The sequence below is a fragment of the Triticum aestivum genome, chromosome 2D (genome assembly GCF_018294505.1).
Source record: "Triticum aestivum cultivar Chinese Spring chromosome 2D, IWGSC CS RefSeq v2.1, whole genome shotgun sequence".
NCBI lineage: Eukaryota > Viridiplantae > Streptophyta > Magnoliopsida > Poales > Poaceae > Triticum > Triticum aestivum.
In genome coordinates, this window is record NC_057799.1 from 639,236,718 (window position 1) to 639,255,831 (window position 19,114).

General features: G+C 46.2%; 2 protein-coding genes across 2 annotated transcripts; one reads left to right on the plus strand and one right to left on the minus strand.

Moving 5' to 3' along the window:
- The first annotated feature begins 7,866 nt into the window (after nt 1-7,866).
- LOC123055240 (tetraspanin-19) lies at nt 7,867-10,880 on the plus strand. The gene is made up of 6 exons (XM_044479225.1): nt 7,867-8,264; nt 9,150-9,249; nt 9,582-9,662; nt 9,754-9,858; nt 10,267-10,458; nt 10,559-10,880. The coding sequence occupies exons 1-6, from the start codon at nt 8,110-8,112 to the stop codon at nt 10,571-10,573; spliced, it is 648 nt and encodes a 215-aa protein (XP_044335160.1). The 5' UTR covers nt 7,867-8,109; the 3' UTR covers nt 10,574-10,880.
- A 783-nt stretch (nt 10,881-11,663) lies between these two features.
- Nucleotides 11,664-14,631, minus strand: LOC101290664 (mevalonate kinase). Its single transcript, XM_044479226.1, has 5 exons — nt 14,182-14,631; nt 13,851-14,103; nt 13,497-13,756; nt 12,741-13,154; nt 11,664-12,103 (listed from the first exon to the last, which is right to left on the minus strand). Exons 1-5 carry the CDS (start codon nt 14,309-14,311, stop codon nt 11,994-11,996), a joined length of 1,167 nt encoding a protein of 388 aa, XP_044335161.1. The 5' UTR covers nt 14,312-14,631; the 3' UTR covers nt 11,664-11,993.
- Nucleotides 14,632-19,114: the final 4,483 nt, after the last annotated feature.

Consider the following 19,114-nt stretch of genomic DNA (forward strand, 5'->3'; position numbering starts at 1 on the left):
AGACGCCTGATGATACTTTCAAAGAACGCACACCTTGACATGATTTTGAAAGAGTTCAAAATAGATTAGCAAAGAAGGAGTTCTTGGCTGTGTTACAAGGTGTGAGTATTGAGTAAGACTCAAGACCTGACCACAGCAGAAGAGAGAGAAAGGACGAAGGTCGTCCCCTATGCTTTAGACGTAGGCTCTACAGTATGCTATGCTGTGTACCGCACATGAGGTGTGCCTTGCCATGAGTTGGTCAAGGGGTACAATAGTGATCCGGGAATGGATCACATGACAGCGGTCGAACTTATCCTTAGTATCTAGTGGACTAAGGAATTTTCTCGATTATGGAGGTGAAAAGGAGTTCGTCGTAAAGGATTACATCGATGCGAACTTTGACACTAATCCGGATGACTCTGAGTAGTAAACCGGATTCGTATAGTAGAGCGGTTATTTGAAATGGCTCCAAGTAGCGCGTGGTAGCATCCACAAGATGACATAGATATTCGTAAAGCACACACGGATCTGAAAGGTTCAGACCCGTTGACTAATAACCTCTCTCACAAGCATAACATGATCAAACCAGAACTCATTGAGTGTTAATCACATAGTGATGTGAACTAGATTGTTGACTCTAGTAAACTCTTTGGATGTTGGTCACATGGTGATGTGACCTGTGAGTGTTAATCACATGGTGATGTGAACTAGATTATTGACTCTAGTGCAAGTGGGAGACTGTTGGAAATATGCCCTAGAGGCAATAATAAATTGGTTATTACTATATTTCCTTGTTCATGATAATCGTTTATTATCCATGCTAAAATTGTATTGATAGGAAACTCAGATACATGTGTGGATACATAGACAACACCATGTCCCTAGTAAGCCTCTAGTTGACTAGCTCGTTGATCAATAGATGGTTACTGTTTCCTGACCATGGACATTGGATGTCGTTGATAACGGGATCACATCATTAGGAGAATGATGTGATGGACAAGACCCAATCCTAAGCCTAGCACAAGATCGTGTAGTTCGTTTGCTAAGAGCTTTTCTAATGTCAAGTATCATTTCCTTAGACCATGAGATTGTGCAACTCCCGGATACCGTAGGAATGCTTTGGGTGTACCAAACGTCACAACGTAACTGGGTGGCTATAAAGGTGCACTACAGGTATCTCCGAAAGTGTCTGTTGGGTTGGCACGAATCGAGACTGGGATTTGTCACTCCGTGTAAACGGAGAGGTATCTCTGGGCCCACTCGGTAGGACATCATCATAATGTGCACAATGTGACCAAGGAGTTGATCACGGGATGATGTGTTACGGAACGAGTAAAGAGACTTGCCGGTAACGAGATTGAACAAGGTATCGGGATACCGACGATCGAATCTCGGGCAAGTACTATACCGATAGACAAAGGGAATTGTATACGGGATTGATTGAATCCCCGACATCGTGGTCCATCCGATGAGATCATCGTGGAACATGTGGGAGCCAACATGGGTATCCAGATCCCGCTGTTGGTTATTGGCCGGAGAACGTCTCGGTCATGTCTGCATGGTTCCCGAACCCGTAGGGTCTACACACTTAAGGTTCGATGACGCTAGGGTTATAGGGAATAGATATACGTGGTTACCGAATGTTGTTCGGAGTCCCGTATGAGATCCCGGACGTCACGAGGAGTTCCGGAATGGTCCGGAGGTAAATATTTATATATGGGAAGTCCTGTTTTGGTCACCGGAAAAGTTTCGGGTGCTATCGGTAACTTACCGGGACCACCGGGAGGGTCCCGGGGGTCCACCAGGTGAGGCCACCTGCCCCAGAGGGCTGCGTGGGCCAAGTGTGGGAAGGGACCAGCCCCTAGGTGGGCTGGTGCGCCTCCCACAAGGGGCCCAAGGCGTAGGGAAGGGGGAAAGGGGAAACCCTAGGCTCAGATGGGCCTAAGGCCCACCTAGTGGTGCGCCCCCCTCTCTCCCCCCTTGGCCGCCCCTCCAAGTCCCATCTAGGGCTGGCCGCACCCCTTGGGGGGGAACCCTAGATGGGGGCGCAGCCCCTCCCCATCCCCTATATATAGTGGGGGTTTTGGGGCTGCCATAGACATGAGACTTCCTCTCTCTTTGGCGCAGCCCTACCCCTCTCCCTCCTCGTCTCTCGCAGTGCTTGGCGAAGCCCTGGTGGAGTGCCACGCTCCTCCGTCACCACCATGCCGTTGTGTTGCTGCTGGACGGAGTCTTCCCCAACCTCTCCCTCTCTCCCTTCTGGATCAAGGCGTGGGAGACGTCACCGGGCTGCACGTGTGTTGAACGCGGAGGCGCCGTGGTTCGGCGCTTAGATCGGAATCAACCGCGATCTGAATCGCTACGAGTACGGCTCCTTCATCCGCGTTCTTGCAACGCTTCCGCATCGCGAACTACAATGGTATGTAGATGCACTCCCCTTCCCCTCGTTGCTAGATTACTCCATAGATTGATCTTGGTGATGCGTAGAAAATTTTGAATTTCTGCTACGTTCCCCAACACAGCGGTACCGACTCGAGTGGACAGACGGTGGACGTGTGTTGATGCGCGAGCGCAGGATGGTGGCGTTGCCTGGCGTCATGGTGGCGTCGTCGATAGTTAGGCCTGGCAAGGTTGATGCATCAATACTTGCTTTGAAGATAGATCGGTGGAAGATAGTGGTGGCGGCCTATGCAGCGTGCACGTGCAGTGACCACTGAGAGCGTACCGGACCGGTGTGTGCCCCAGATCCGGCAATGCGGCTTGGTTGGGCCTCTACCTTTAGATGTTAGGCTTTGGTGCGAGGTATGTTTGGTATTCAGTTCGGACTTTTGGCACCCCTTCATCAAGTGGATAGGAGTAGCGACATACGTTGCCAAGAAGGTGGCTTCAGACTTACTGATGTATTATCTTATAAGGTCTTTGTGAATAATTAATAAAATGGTTGCATGCATCTCTCAGATGCAGAGGTCGGGGTTGTCCTCCTTTTCTAAAAAAACAATCCACAATTTTATACGGGTGCAGAAGAGGAGCCACCCCACTACCCCATAAAAAAATCCGACAGTGACGACAAGGGACCGTGAAGCCAATACAAAAATTCCGAGTACGAAGAAACACCTTCACATCTCCGGGAAACATAAAACCTGATCAAAAGTAACTATCGGGCATGTGAACGTGTAGTTTATCTCCTGTAGTTAAACCTAGCCGCCGCCACCAGGAGAGCCGCTCCTTCCCGCGCCGTCTTCCGGCGGCTCTCCTCCGCCGGGGACCTTTTAGTCGTCGGTGGTGAGGGGGGTCGCCGGATCCCGCGCGTGTGGATCGTTTTAGTTTTAGGTTTTAGGGCCCAAGAAGCTTAGAGTTTTGGATCGTTCAACGTCTTGGCTTCGACAACAACGACGACGATGCTGAATAAAGAAGCTCTGGATTCTTCTCCGATGAGGCGATCATCTCTATTGTCGGTGTAGGATCTGGGAACCAGCCTGTTCAAGCAGGGATGTTGTGGCAGCGGCGGCATTCTTGTGGTGGACATGTGTCCTCGGGCTCCGCCGTTGCGAGGGGCGTCTGCTCCAACGTTGGCGCGGAACTTGGGAGGTAGTCGATGAGCAGATGCCGATTGTGGTTTGCATCGACGACATCTGGAAGATGAAACGTGTGATGGGCTCGTGGTTCGTGGATGGCAGGTATGGTTTCCTCCTCCGACATCTTAGTCGGGTGGGGGTGCCAGATCTGGAGTTTGATGGCGTGTCTGGGGTGTTGCCCCGGTCTGATTCGTTCAATGGCAATGGTTTCGCCTTTGATGAGCCACCTTGGAGGTCTGCAAAGATGCTTATCAGCGATGGAGCCGCTTCAAGCTCGGGTGTGAAGGTGATCTGTCATTTTTTCTTTCGGTGGCTGCTATGATGGTGCCGGAGGCAGGTACGGGCGTTGGTGTCAAACTCATAAGATTCTTCGGTCTTGATTGTATTTTTACTTCTTTTTTCTGCATGGTAATACGTGTCTCATTCATATCATAAAGATCAAAGTACAAGTCTGACCGATATGACAAAACTGAAAAGATAGCAGGACATCTCTAAGCTTGACACCAACGCCCGTCACCTGCCTCCGGCACCACCACAGCAGCCACCAAAGAAAAGAATGACAGATCACCTCCTCACCTGAGCTCGACGCGGCTCCATCGCTGATATGCAGCTTTGCGAACCTCCAAGGTGGCTCACCAAATGTGAAGCCCTTACCGTTGAACGAATCAGACCGCGGCGACACCCCGGACACGCCATCGAACTCTAGATCCGGCACCCCACCACGACTAAGACGCCGAAGGAGGAAACCATATCTGCCATCCACGAACCACGAGCCCAACACATGTTCCGTCTTCCAGATGTCATCGATGCAGACCACAATCTGCATCCGCTCCTGGTCTACCTCCCAAGCTCCGCGCCGACGCCGGAGCAAACACCATGGTAACGGCGGAGCCCGAGGACACAGGTCCACCACGAGGATGCCGTCGCCGCCACGCCATCCTTATTTGAACAGACTGGTTTCCAAATCCATCCCCAACCATAGGACCGATGACGTCGTCAGGGAAGGATCCGAAGAATCTTTATTCAACGTTGTCATCGTCACCGCCGAAGCAAAGACAATGAACAATCTAAAAACCTAGACTACGAGAAAGTAAAAGCGATCCATAGGCGTGGATCCGGCGACCCCCCTCATCACCGACGACCGAGGTCGCCGACGGAGAGAAGCCACCGGAGAGCGGCGTTGGAAGAATCAGCCTCCCCTGACGGCAGCTAGGGTTCCAGCCGCCAGGGACGAGAGGAAAACAGGCGCACGTACAGGGATCCCATCTCCGGTCGACTTTAAACCTCGTCACAAGTAACTATCTGGCATGTGAACGTGTACTTATACGTAGCAACATACGTACAGGAAGGTGGCGTATCAACGAGACAGGGCCCTGGTTTGGACCTCCCTAGCGAGTTGAGTGCGACTTTCCATCGCTTTCATTTAAGGAAGGAATCAGTGGTTCAGGGCACGTCCAGTACGCACCGCACAAACGCAAAGGTACCACATGCATTTTTCTCCTGTCTCCGTCAAGCCTTTGATCCTCACCATTTTTCTAGAGCAGAAAATAAACAGCTAAAAAACATCAAACTGCCATAGTACAAGTTCATTGAGAACGTAATAAATAAATTTTTAAAAAGCATATTACAACATCCAGCAATTAGTAGAGTCTTATGTACCAAATTCGTAACCATTACCAGAGCAAAAAGGTACAAGATGATCGTATGATCCCGGGCGGCCAAATTAGACTCCCGTGCTCCAAGTCAAACGGGGGGCACTGGATTATGTCAAAGGGCAGGCACGTGTGGCGCGTGTTTCACCGGCCGGCTAAGCGGTCAAAGCATGCCATGATGGGCATGCCAAAGCACTCTACTCCAGAAGAATTAGTTAACGTGCACACAGTTGTGATAATACGATAAATAATCTCACATTAATTATCAAGTGCGCCGAGAATACGATAAATAACCAAGCGTGACAAATAACCCAGTGCCATGAAATGACCGAGTTAAACTCAGGAGGATCAGACCGTTGTCGAAAAGTCGACGACTCGGGATAGTCGAAGGCAACTCCACAAGCCACAATCTGATATGATGCAGAAGGGGCGGGAGTTCACTATTTTCCTCCAATGCACAAAAGAGGCTACCACAAAGCCACTAAAACGTAGATACTAACATGTTTTTCTTTTTGAACGACCATTTACGGTCGACATTAACCTCAGCGCAAGTAATAACCGTTATCCGAAATTTCAAATTGACATTTTCATTTCCCGGCGTGTGTCACATCCTTTCGAAAACCAAAGTGGGTGTATTCATGTGCGGTCAACATTAACCACATCACAAGTGTACATAATTACGAGAATAATACAAATAATGTGTATTAATGAAGGTGATAAGGCGGTTGAAAAGCAGATATGCGGTGATTTTAGACACACAAATAAATGCGAAGATACCAAGCGCATATTTTTGAACACACAAATTAATGTGAGGGGTTTTCTACCACCCAACCATCAACTATGATCCTTGATTTAGACATCTCGGAAAATGACCACCTTAAATTTCAACTATGGTCAATGGATACAAATGTGTTATATGTTGGTCTTTAATTTGGGACAACTGAGGGGTTGATAAGCCACGATACAAACCACAATGTTATACGAATGCGGGAAAGGGGATTTCTTTTCGACATACATAGATGAGAGATGACTCCAAAGTCATACAAACATAATATGCGGAGATACACATATAAATATGAAGGTACCGAGCACACTAAACAAAACACTTCCATGTCTACCTCCGCATCAACATCTACATCTACTGTCGGCATTAACCACATCACAAGTAACTACCGTTGTTCGAAATTTTCATATCGCATAAAGAAGTACGATTTGACAGCGGTGTCCATTTGATCTTCACAACTACTGGTAGTATCGATCAATTAATGAAGCCCTTCAAAGGAAGTCGTGTCCCATCTTCCAAATCATTTTATAGGCCAAAATTTAACGTGGCGTTGGTGGTAGATTATTTCAGAGGGCAGACACGTGTGGTCTGAGTTTCACCGGCAAGGTAAACACCATTACTTAACCAATTTTACGATTTTATTTATCTTACTAATTAATTTGCACAAGTTGTCAAAGCATGTCGCATACAACGGACATGTGAAAAGAGGAGCGATGTTTTCCTAGGGAAGGAATGGTATTTCTTCAGTGGACAGTGGTTTTAGCTGTAAAAATACGGTAGAACAGCACGCTCATATTCACACTTATATGGAAGCACCAAGCACGCACATACACACTATTTCTATAAGCATCTTTAAGAGATTGAGGCGACAAATTTAAGATTGACGAAGTCAACATAAACGCCTCATGTCAACAAAAAAGTCATCTCCCATAGAACAAAAAAAAAGCCTGAAATAAACCTAGAAAAATGTGATCACCTATGCCAAATCTAGGACTTGAACCGATGCTGGTTGATTCCAACACAACATACCTAAACCTCTGAGTTATGTTGAGTTCACGGATGGTAAAATGGTTAAGCATATATAACTATGAGAATAGAGTGACTTATGTGCATTAATCAAGATGATATGGCGGTTGAAATGCCCAATGATCTTGGACAAGAATCTTCATATCGGGCTTAAAAGAGCGGATCTTTCGGATCATAAAATAGATGATCACGAGGTTATACATGAATTAAATGCAGAGATATCAAGTGCACATTTACGAACACACGAATAAATGCCGGAATTTTCCACCACACACCCACCAACAACAACCTTTGGTTTCAGATATCTCAAAAAGAAAAAAAAAACAACCATCCTAAATTTCAACCACGGTCGATGGATGCAAACGTGTTATGCGGAAGCCTTCAGACAACCAGACGTTCAATAGCCGCAAACACAAACACAGCTTTACACTCCCTCTGTCCTAAAATAATTGTCTCAACATTAATACAACTTTGTACTAAAGCTAGTACAAAGTTAAGATACTTATTTTGAGACGGAGGAAGTACTATCTTATACGGCCGTAGAAGAGAGGGGGAGGGTTCTTTTCCGCCGATGGACAGACAAGAGAAGACCGTGAAGCCATGTAAAAATAAATATAGAGATATACATGAGTAAATACGGATATATCGAGTACGTACAAACAAACAAACACCTCCACATCTACGGTCGACATTATTAATAATAAGTTCAACACAAGTGAGTAACCATCGCTGTCCCAAATTTCCAAATCGCATATCCATTTCCCGTTTCCCGGCGAGCCGTCACGTCCGCCCGCCCCGCCGCTCAACCCCACCCCACTCCCTTCCCTCTCCCCGCTCCGCTCCTCTCCGGTCTTCACAAGTCTTTTCTTTCTCTTCCCCACCCGTTCCCCCCACGCCACCGTCGTCCCGTCCCCCCGTCAAACCCCAGCCGCGGTCTCCCGCGGCAGCCCCGCCCCGCTCCCCATTCCGCTCTCCCACCCAACCTGCGACCGCTGCCGCTCCCGCTCCCGCTCAAGAAGAAAAAAACCCGAGCTTGGCGAGCCGCCTGCCGGACGGAGAGCTGGTGGTCGGCGGCGGCGAGACGGAGGGCATGGCGGGGCGCGCGGCGGTGCGGAGCTGCGTGCAGACGGCGCTCAAGGCGGCCAACTCCGTCGTGGGGCTCGCCGGGATGGCCGTCATCCTCTACGCGCTCTGGGTGCTCCGCGCCTGGTCCCAGCAGGCCGCCGGCCACCTCCCCGCCCCCTGGTACCCTCCCCTCGCTCCCCCTCCTCCTCCCTCAACTCCACAAGCAGATCTCGCGTAGCGCGGCGACTCGCGTCGCAGTCTCTGCTTTCGCCTACCTGCTCACTGCTGGATTTGCTGTTTTATTCCCCCCATTCTTGCCGCCGCTCCCGATTCCTCCGACCGAATTCGCGGCGAAATCCGCCGCGCGGATACCCGCCGCACCCACCCCCGACCGAATTCCCAGCGGAATGCGCGTATCCGCTTCACTGTTTCACCAGAAGCAGCAGCAACCAACGAGGGATCACCACGAACGAGAGAGAGAGGGAGAGAGAGCGAGAGGGATCGGGAAGTGGCGTAGGAACCGAGCCAAGCCCAAAAGCGCCCCCCTTTTTCCCCGGCTGCTGACGGGCGGGACACTCAGCAGCCACTATTGCAGCAAATTTTTTGTGTGCAGTGACGAAAAGAAAAAGCAGTGGATGCAAGTGCCATTCGGTGGTTACGGTGGAATTGCGCCGCCCCTACAAATTTAGGTGGCGGCTGCGATGTGTCGTCACGACGTGATGCAACGGATGGATGGATGCATTTGTGCGCTTGATTGGTGGGCTAGGCTGGGGCACTCATGGAGGATAAAGAAACAACAGCGATTTGTGCTCAACAATCGCTTTCGCCAACTTAGACACGTCTGTTGTGATCGGCATCTTCCCCTTTGCTTTGCTGTTACGACGTCGACGCCTTGACGCGCACCCAATGGCTTATTCTACCATGTTTTTTATGTTGGGCCTGACAAATTTGTTGGGAATCCATGCCACCAGTATCCAAGGAATTTTCAGGTGTCTTGCTCGCGTATATGTAATATACGAATATGAAATGGCTGTTTTGATTGAAACAAATTCACTTGTTGTGCAGGTTTATCTACACTCTTCTCAGCCTGGGGATCATCATGTGCTTGCTGACCTGCTCTGGCCATATCGCCGCTGAAACGGCAAACAGCCCCTGCCTGTCTTGTGTATCCTTCCTAGCGTCTGATACCAGGAGTTGTGTTAGCGTGTTTTACTAGGCTTACATGGCAGCTGCTACTGGTTTAACAAAATTCCTCAAAGCCTTTTGCGTTGCCGCATAAAGACCAGACCTTACGTCTTTTTCCAGATATCTCCATTTTAAATATAAATGATATTTTTTTTCTGAAAAAGGATCATGAGTTTTGAAATGGAACTGTTGGCTCCTAATGATAATTCACTGAAACCTTAAGTCCCAGTTATGTTCCTGGACCTCTGTGACCTTACGTGTACTGTGTCTTGGTGATATGGACTATTTTGCCTTAACCTGACATGTATGTAGCACATGATCTTTGTATTTTTGCTTGTTATACTGGAGGCTGCAATCGCCGCTGATGTATTTCTGAATAGCTACTGGGAGGAGGTAAGGAGCGCTTCAGCTGCTATATATACTTGCTATTTCTAATATATCAGCCATTTGATTTGTGATGGTTTGATAATCCCCAAACCTGCAGGATTTCCCAGATGACCCATCCGGGAAGTTTGATGAATTCAAGCATTTCGTGAGATCAAATTTTGACATTTGTGAATGGGTAGCCCTCTCGGTGGTGGCTGCTCAGGTGAGCGATTCTATGCAATGAAACTCAAATCTTAATTCTTGTTTGCCTCCCATGCTTCCAATAGAAAAACTGTGTTACTATATTCGCTAAAAGAAACTCTGTAAATGTACATCAATATGCTTGAGATTAGACACCATCGTACTGTGTAAAATTCTAGCATGTGTAATAAATTGTTCTGCCAAGGCAATTTGAGGAACGCTTATCTGCTTTGTAAGCATGGTACCAACCTGTAGTTGATAAATTATGTTAAATATATTGCTGAAGCAGGACTTCAGATAATATTATAACCATCTAATTACCTTTCACATTTCTGCATTTGGCCAACTGCCACTGTACTTTTTCAGAGAATAATAACTTTTGGGCATAAATGATTTTGTCTGTAAATACTGTTTATTTGATCATTCGCAGGCGCTGTCAATCATTCTTGCGATGGTACTCAGGGCCCTTGGCCCCGACAATGAAATCGAATACGACAGTGACGATGATGCAGTGCCCGCAAGGCTGCCTCTCCTAAGGAACAAGCCCCAGCATGGTCCAAACTATGGTGAACCTAACTCACCTCGCAGGATTGATTCATGGCATGTGCGAATCTTAGACAAGGTGAGATGTTTATCTATCTACAAGCATCTCTTCCCTCTTTACGTTGGTGCACTGTCAATCTGTACACCGTCACTGAAGCCTTGCAACTGTTTCCTTTCAGGCCAACCAACAATAAGATTCTTCTGACCTTACATGTCGAAAACCCTCCGGAAGGTTTCGCTGTCCTGATCCCTGAGGGTTACGACCGACCTGAGGATATGATGATACTTTTTCTCTGCAGTAGTAGTGAGGATTGGTACGACGACGGTGTGGTACCCGAATGGCTTTTATTGCCTTTCGACATGCGCAAGTATTTGAGTAGCATGTGACTAATCTTACAGCCCCTCCCCTGATGTATGCGAAGAATGTTGTAAAATGTTTCACAAATAGATGATGGATTGATGCAATGTCTTACCCAATACAAAAAGAAAATCACCCTGATAGTCTGAATGTCATGCATTTTATGTTTCTTTTTATGTTTACAGAAATTGGGATGGGACCTTTTTCATGCTAAATTTCAAAGTTTAGTTGAACACTTAATTGTACCTAGTGTACTGTAAGGTACTTACCCGGGTCGATCGGTATCAGTAACGTACTGTGAAGCCTGTACGGCTGTACCTATGTACCACTCCCTCTGTAAACAAATATATTTGTTTACAGCGGGAGTAGTATATTACGGAAAAATGTCAGTCAGACAATAACAATCTCCAGATAAGTTTCCTTACCTTGCAAGTAATTTTTAGTCGTGTCGAGAAAAACTAGAATAAGGCCAAATATTTTTAACTGGCGGTAGAGGAAAAAGAGAGCTGAAATGGTTATGTACCCCCTCCGTTCACAAATACAAGATGTTCTGACTTTTGTTTTCTGAACCAAGACATAAATAAATACTCCCTCCGTCCGGAAATACTTGTCAGAGGAAATACTTGTTAGAGAAATGAATGTATCTAGACAGACACCTATTTTTGTTCTAAATACATCTATTTTTATTCATTTTTGTGACAAGTAATTTCAGACAGAGGGAGTACTACATACACATGCTAAACAGTACTGCACTACATACACACGCTAGTCTATTTGAGTTTCAGTGGGCGACAAGTAATTCCAGACGGAGGGAGTAAATGTTATCTACAGACATTTACAAAAACCTGAGCACAACCCTACACTTCCAATCAGAGCTCACTGTAATTACGAACGGTGAGCACTCAGTGACACCAAAACTGCAAATGTTTACACACACCAAAGAGCAGGCAGGGAGTTCATTTATTGCAAGAAAAATGACCCAACCCAATGAACTCAACTTTGATAACAATGATACATCAGATCAGATGCAACATGGCACCTCAAATATTCCTTCCAACCACGCCCATCGCCCGACTATGGAACAGGGTTTATTGATTTGATACAACAACAATCATGCGACTGGCAAACTCGCTTATTGACTGATACAGTGAGTGGTCTGCTAGGCACAGAATAGGAAGAATGCTTTCATCTCGGAAGGTCAAGCAAACCTAAAAATAGTGTACAACATCTCCATTGAAACAGGAGCGAGCATTATCTTATCCTTGGTGAATCTGAAGACCTTGTCCACCGACCTCGACTTTGAAGCAGCGGAAACCATGCGATTCTAGCTCCGTGGTGACCTTCTCCAAAACTAACTTGGACAATACTGAAAGTTATGATGTCAAGGAAGCATCGCTGCTAAGTCAGGAGATATAGACAAACGGATTATATATCAAAATGTTTGTGAAACTCGAAAGTGTACCAAACATAAATTAAGCATTCCAGATTAAATCAGCATACAAGAACTGTGAAACCCTTGGTTCGCATGCATCTAACAGACCTATTCATTAAGTGGGTACAGTTGTACCACAGAGAAATTAAAGGATTTTGACAAGTACTCCCTCCGTAAACTAATATAAGAGCGTTTAGAATACTAAAATAGTGATCTAAACGCTCTTATATTAGTTTACAGAGGGAGTACAAACCATCAGTAAACATTAAGCAATTTCCAGTCCCTCCTTGCTACATTAATAAGTTTTGACAGAATTACCAAATAACAATTCAGAAAATCTTCACATGTAAAAATGTTTAAGTAATGGGGATCTAGCTTTTACTGGCAAATCATTTTAATATTTACATTCTTCACTAAGAGAATGCCAAAGACTGCATTTGTGCACACTCTGATTTCTGGAAACATTCAGTTAAAATGTCATGAATGAATCAACTGAAAGGAAATGATATGCTGGATCTATGGTATTTAAGCGATATAAAAGCTACACAAGTGATAAGATATAAAAGGATACGAGTTGGTATCAACGTCAAAACACAGCCTCCACCACCAGCTCCGGTGAGCTTCGAGACCAAGTTATACTTCAATGTCGAGCGCAGCACGGTTTCTATAGAAGCATGACTGACTCCCATGCACTGGAGCAAACCTTGGTTCATCTCCATGAGTTCTGCTAGCTTTTCTTCCTTTGAGGTCATGGCTATCTCATCAGTAGCAGCTAACTCAACAATGCTGGAAAGCTCTTCACTAATAGTGTTGACTGCATGGAAGACGGAAGCCATAGCATCGGGATGCCTAGATGCTCTTTCAGACACACCAGCAACCAGAGCCTTGGTGTTCCTACCAACCCTTGTATCAGTAATGAGCATTTTGACTGGATTGCCAGATTTGAGGTTCGTCAATTCTCCCTTCTTGAATTTGATCATGCTTCCTAATAGTCACGTAACATATGTATTTAAATCCCAATGCCATGTAAAGTGATAAGATACTCCAATTTAAGTTAAAAATACAAGATGTTTCATGACGGAAGTCCTATACTTACAGAATACTCACATTCAAGTTAAAAGTACAAAGATGGGGCACACTTTAGTTGGCAATAACAGGCAGTCGATTTAAACTTTTAACGTACAACAGCAGCGCCGTCGAGGAATAGGTTCATGAAACAAGCACATATAACCTCAATACTGATATCTCCACTAGAGGAAAAAATCTTAGTTGTAACGCATTTTGGCGTGAATTGAAAGATTCTGACCAACCAAGAGGAACAGCATACCAAAAGTGCTGACAGCGTTATCAATGCCAGAAGGCTTGCCATGAATAATCTTTTCCCCCTGGAACGCCCACGTGTTAACCAGCTCAAGATGATCCTTCCCCAACAACTGCCACTCCGTTCCGCCAACGGCGCCCTCAGCAGAAACCACACCTGCCGCTGTCAGCAGCGCGCCCGACAACGACACGGAGAACGCAGCCGACGAGCCAAGCCCGGCGCCCATCGGCAGGCCAGAGCTCACCACGACCTTCCCAGGCCTACACCTACACAAGAAGTTGCATCAAGTTTACTGTCAGGAAGGTTCAGCATAACTACTAAGATTTGATTTTGATTGGGGAAAGAAAGCTGCCAACAGACCCCAGGATGGAGGTGTAGAGGTAGAGGAACGCGGAGAGGCCGGCGGAGAGCCAGATCTTGGCCTCGGGTATCTCGTGCAGCTCCACGAGCCTGGCAATGGCGGCCAGCTCCTCCGGGGAGCAGGGCCTCGGGGCCTGCAGCTCCGCCTTGCGGGAGGTCTCCCCCAGCGCCTCGAGGAGGCGCGAGCATGGCCAGGAGAAGGCGAGGCCCGAGTCCGTCAGGTCAACCTCCACTTCGCCGGCGCCGCCCTCACCTGCGAAAGGCAAGAACATCAGTGAGGATTAGGAAGGAATCGGGAGTCGGATGGCGTTTGCTGGGCTGAGGAGGAGACCTGAGGGGGGCAGGTGGAGGGAGGACTGCGTGTAGAGGTCGATGGCGGCGGCGACGGCGGCAGAGCCGTGGACGACGGCGTGCTCGCCGGCGAGGATGATCTTGCCGGGCGCGCGGGCGCGGATCTCCATCGATCCAAATCTTTCGGCCTCTGACCGCCTCCCTCGCGCTACTGCCGCCGCTGTGTGATCCGCGGGCGGCGGTGGCGCATAGGAAGTATCGCCCAACGTGGGGAAAGAATCAGAGGATCAAAATAATGGCGCTCCTCTGCGCATAGCGGTGGCGTCGCGGCGGCGGCTGCCGATGTGGGTGAGCTCGGGTAGGGTGGGCGAGCTGGCGGCTGGACGCTGGCCTCTCTGCTTCCTGACGCGCGGTGGGATGCGGAAGCATTCACTGGTCGCCGGCGGCTGCCTGAACGCAGCGACGGGAACTTTGGATTAGGATTAGCAGCCCCCCTTGTCAAAATCTTCCTAAAAAACTCAGAAATTACCACGTTTGTTTGTCTAATTCTATGGAAAGAATGCCAGCATTTATGACATCAATTCAATATCATTAGATCCGTCGTAAAAAAATATTTTTCTTCTTATTTTATTTGTTTGGCATTAAAGATGCGGACAACATTTTCTGCAAACTTAATCGAGCACTAGAAAGTTTGGCCGTTAAAAAGGCAACATGGCTTATATTTTAGAGATCGATAGGCATTTCGATTTTCAGCCGACCAGTTAAAAACCAAGAGGTCTGAGTTAGATTCGATCGGTAATAGGCCGAGTATTCAATCATGGTAGATTGTTCGGTCTCTTGGTTATGGCTTCATTCTAGCACCATGATCCGGTCTTATAATTTTTCTTCTAAGATTACTGTTACAGTGGAGTTGGTTTTTGTACGTCCGCCTTCACCCTTGTCCCTCATTCGTTTGATTTTTCTCATGTACGTCGCACGTCCTGCATTAACTCAATAAATCAAATCAAATCTTATCAAAACCTCAACTAAATACTTCCTCTGTTTCTAGATATAAGTCTTTTTAGTAAAGAGTTTAATACAAACTACATACGAATGTATCTAGACATATTTTAGAGTGTAGATTCACCAATTTTGCTCCGTATGTAGTTCATATTGAAATCTCTAAAAAGACTTACATTTTGAAACGGAGGCAGTAAAAACTTACCCTGCCTTCACCTACCCATACTCTCACCCTTCCATGCAACCTCCTATCCCACCGGTGTGATGCCTCTCCACCCGCATCCGTTGGGCATGTCTCATCAATGACAATCGTCGAGCAGTCCAGAAAACCTATAGGCTGACGCCAAATATTCCATCCAAAAAAACCGTATTTTGACTATTGTGTCTCCATGCCTCGCTCACCTCTTCGTCGACATGATTCCATCAACCCAACGCCATGCACGTGCCCCCCTCCTCCAGTCGGCAGTGTGCTTGAGCAAGGGCCAACGGTTGCCATTGACTAGGGCCATCTACGAGCGCCAAGGTGACACCCCTCCCCCTCTCTTTTTCCATCAGGACTCCTTTGTCCACCAGTGGTACGCTCATCGAGGTGATGCCCCTCTCCCCCATGCATTAACTTGGGGTTCCTCTATCTCCTTTCCCTCGGCTAGTGGTGGTGGTGATTAAAAGACGAGCGTTGGCAGGGGTGAACGGTGACGGATCCCCTCTCTCCCATGCCCATGTCCCTATCATTTCTTCCTTGTTGCTTTGATTCCTCCGATTGCAGGGTAGTAACCATCAGTCCATGATATTTTCTCTCTCTTCCATCCTCGATTGTCTGCTGCTTCCGTGATGGATGGCACGAAAATCCCACTGAGGTATTCCAGTTTCCTCGAGTCTATTCCTTGCGGCAAAGTACATACCAGTGGCGTAGCCAGGATTTTCGCCCATGATGGTCCAATTGATATACATAATATTTATATAAAAAATATAACATACCAATATATTTAGCAAAGGCAGAGCTATGTGTGTTAAGATGAGGGGGGCACCCTCCCCCCGGCTTTAAACTTATTTTTTAAAAAATAAAATGAAAGGAATTGGATAGGAAATTTTATATCCTTTGCCCTCCACCCTCCCCCAAAACACTCACAGCGTGTTTGTTTCACGGGAGTTTGCATTGGGGAATGGGAGTTCCTGCGGTGCAGGACTTAAAATCCTTGTATGGTTGGAGGACATGGGAATTAAAGAAGGCATGGGAAAGGGAATTAAGGGGTGCAACTCCCCCATATCTCTTCCCTGGTGGGGGGCTGGTAATTGAGTTGGGGAATGGGAAGTGAGAAAATTGTTTGTTGTCCACACCCCACAAGCAACGGAACTAATTAATTCCCTCTTAAATTCCCACAAACTATCCTCATCCATACCAAACGTGGGCATGGGACTAATAAACCACTTCCCAAGTCTAACCCCTCAACCAATTGCGACAATTCTACATTAAAACCCCCTCATAGTTAAACCTTGAAGGCAAAATCAAACTTTGAATTAAAAATGGAAATCATATTTTAAATTGGAAAGGTGTGAAGTCGGTGGAGTTCCTGTCTCGGTGTTTAGCTCTACCATGTGCATGCATTACTAGCCATCCGCCTCGCTGGCACTCCTCCGCCTTATGCCTACCTGGCGCAATGCGTCATCGGCTTCTGTCACGCTAAACGCTAGGGTTCGCCGTCGCGGTGTGGTCGGTTGGAGACTTCAAGTGATCAAGTCCATCCTCTAGGGTACAAGAAAACTGCTTTAAGCATATGAGGGAACATTTCTTGGGTAAAGCGTACACCTACAACATAGGAAGGAACGAGTGAGCTAGTTATCAGATTCATAGTTTTTGGGCTTGGGCCTTAGATGTGCAATGTGGCCTGATTAATTTTTCTTACATGTATACTAAAGTACCGAGCCGATGTACAGGGTGGTCCATGGACCACCCTGTCCACCCTCCAGCTACGCCACTGGTACATTCCAATTTGTTGATGACCATATCGATTAAATTTATTTGCTTGAATCCGTATTGATTATAATATGATATTACATTGCATTTTAGCCCAGCCATTGATTTTTCATCAGCTGGTGTATGACGTTGTTGCCCATCCCATACACCCGTCCTACACTGAGTAAACTTGAAGCCACTTATCTTAATTCTAAGCTCTAAAATGTCATATTACTCACCTAGCAATCTCAGATCCACGTTCTGACATGTTGGTATGATGTCCAAATTATAAGTTAAAATGATATGCTTTGATATATATTGCCAATGAACGCTAGGGTGTGTCACTAGGTACAAAAAAAGTTTAGTTTGCTTTTTTTACAAACAACTTTGGTTTTTATCTTGGTATTACCGTTAGCTACGAGTAATGTGAAGATTAACTGCAGAACCTTGATGCAGAAAAGATCCACTAGAATAAGGTGGGTGTAAGCTATAGTTTGGCTGTGATTCCATGGTATAACCAATTTGGATGGATGTTTCACCTGTTTAGCTAAGAAATAATAGATCCGAACGTGGGCAATAGATCAATATGAAGATCATGAGCTGCCCCATAATGAAACTGCTAGTAGTTGCAGAAAGAAGATCTAAGAGGGACCTATGGAGAATGTGGTCAAAAATCTATAGTAAAGTCAGACCACAACGACCGAACTAATCATCATCATCGAAAATCTTAGACTACTAAACATTACGCCTGTAACTAAATATAAAACCCTTTTCAGTTCAAATTGAACTGCAAGTGTGTCTTATATTCAGTAATAGAGGTAGTAGAAAAGATTTGAAAACCATGACATGGTTCTATTGGTGTTCAAACGTATGACCCGTTGCAACGCACGTGCAATTAGCTCTTTCCAAGATCTCGCCATGCTTGAGATGGGTCATAAAGCTATTTTCTTCTTATGACCCATGTTTTATGAAAAAAAAAACATCTTTGTTGTTCAATCTATTCATTTTCTGCTCATGTGATTTTTCCCCTCATAAAATTAGGAATGCAAAAATTTCCCGGACGTGTGGTGTTTCTGAGCTCGAGCTCAAATGAACAGTGAAATCCAGAAAATTGGAAAAGAAAAACAAAAAACTTGGATCTTGAGGGGGGGGGGGGGGGCATTGACAAATGTTTTGATTGCTCACAAATTCCAGCAAGGAATGAAATGCGTGGATGTCGTGGCAAAAAAAACCCGATGCTTTTTTAAAGCATTTTGGAGTGCTGATATATTTTTTTGCCACAACTACCAAGAATGTCATTTCATGGAAATTTTGCAAACAGTCAAAAACATTCGTCACAACAACAACAAAAAAAAAACCAACTGTGGTTGAGATGGTTAGGTGGACAGTGGTATCCCCAACCCACCAGGGTTCAAATCCTGGTGCTCGCATTATTCCTGAATTTATTTCAGGATTTCCAGCGATGCGCTTTCAGTGGGAGGAGACGTTCCCGTCGACGACGAGGCGCCTACGGTAACTTCGTAAATCTCAAGATAGGGGTGAGTGTATGCGCGTGTATATGAGCGCTTGTGTCTGTACTGATGCTAAAAAAACAACAACAAAAAAAAACCAGAAATTAGTGGTCCTGCTATGTTGGCCCCTAAATTCCATCTACCGCGTTATTAAAGTCCGTACCAATCATCATGTACTGTGGTACGTAGTACTATATGAACTGTAAAGTCGGTTGTACCAATCGTCCGTATGTACAGCACAGGGCATGTACTGTACTTGCTTTACGAGCGTCCAGCAGTGTACTGTGGTCTGTACTGTACCTATGTAGTAGTACTGACAAAACTTCTTTCAAAGAAAACTCCACTGATAAACTTACTTGCTATTCACTCTGTGCATTTGAAACCGAACCGATAAACCATATCGAAAATAAACCGAACCAAACCAATTTTCTTGTACATGAGTCAAATTCACTACCAAGCACGTACATTTTTCTTGTAACATAGTTATTTTTCTCTTGAAAAAATGCTAA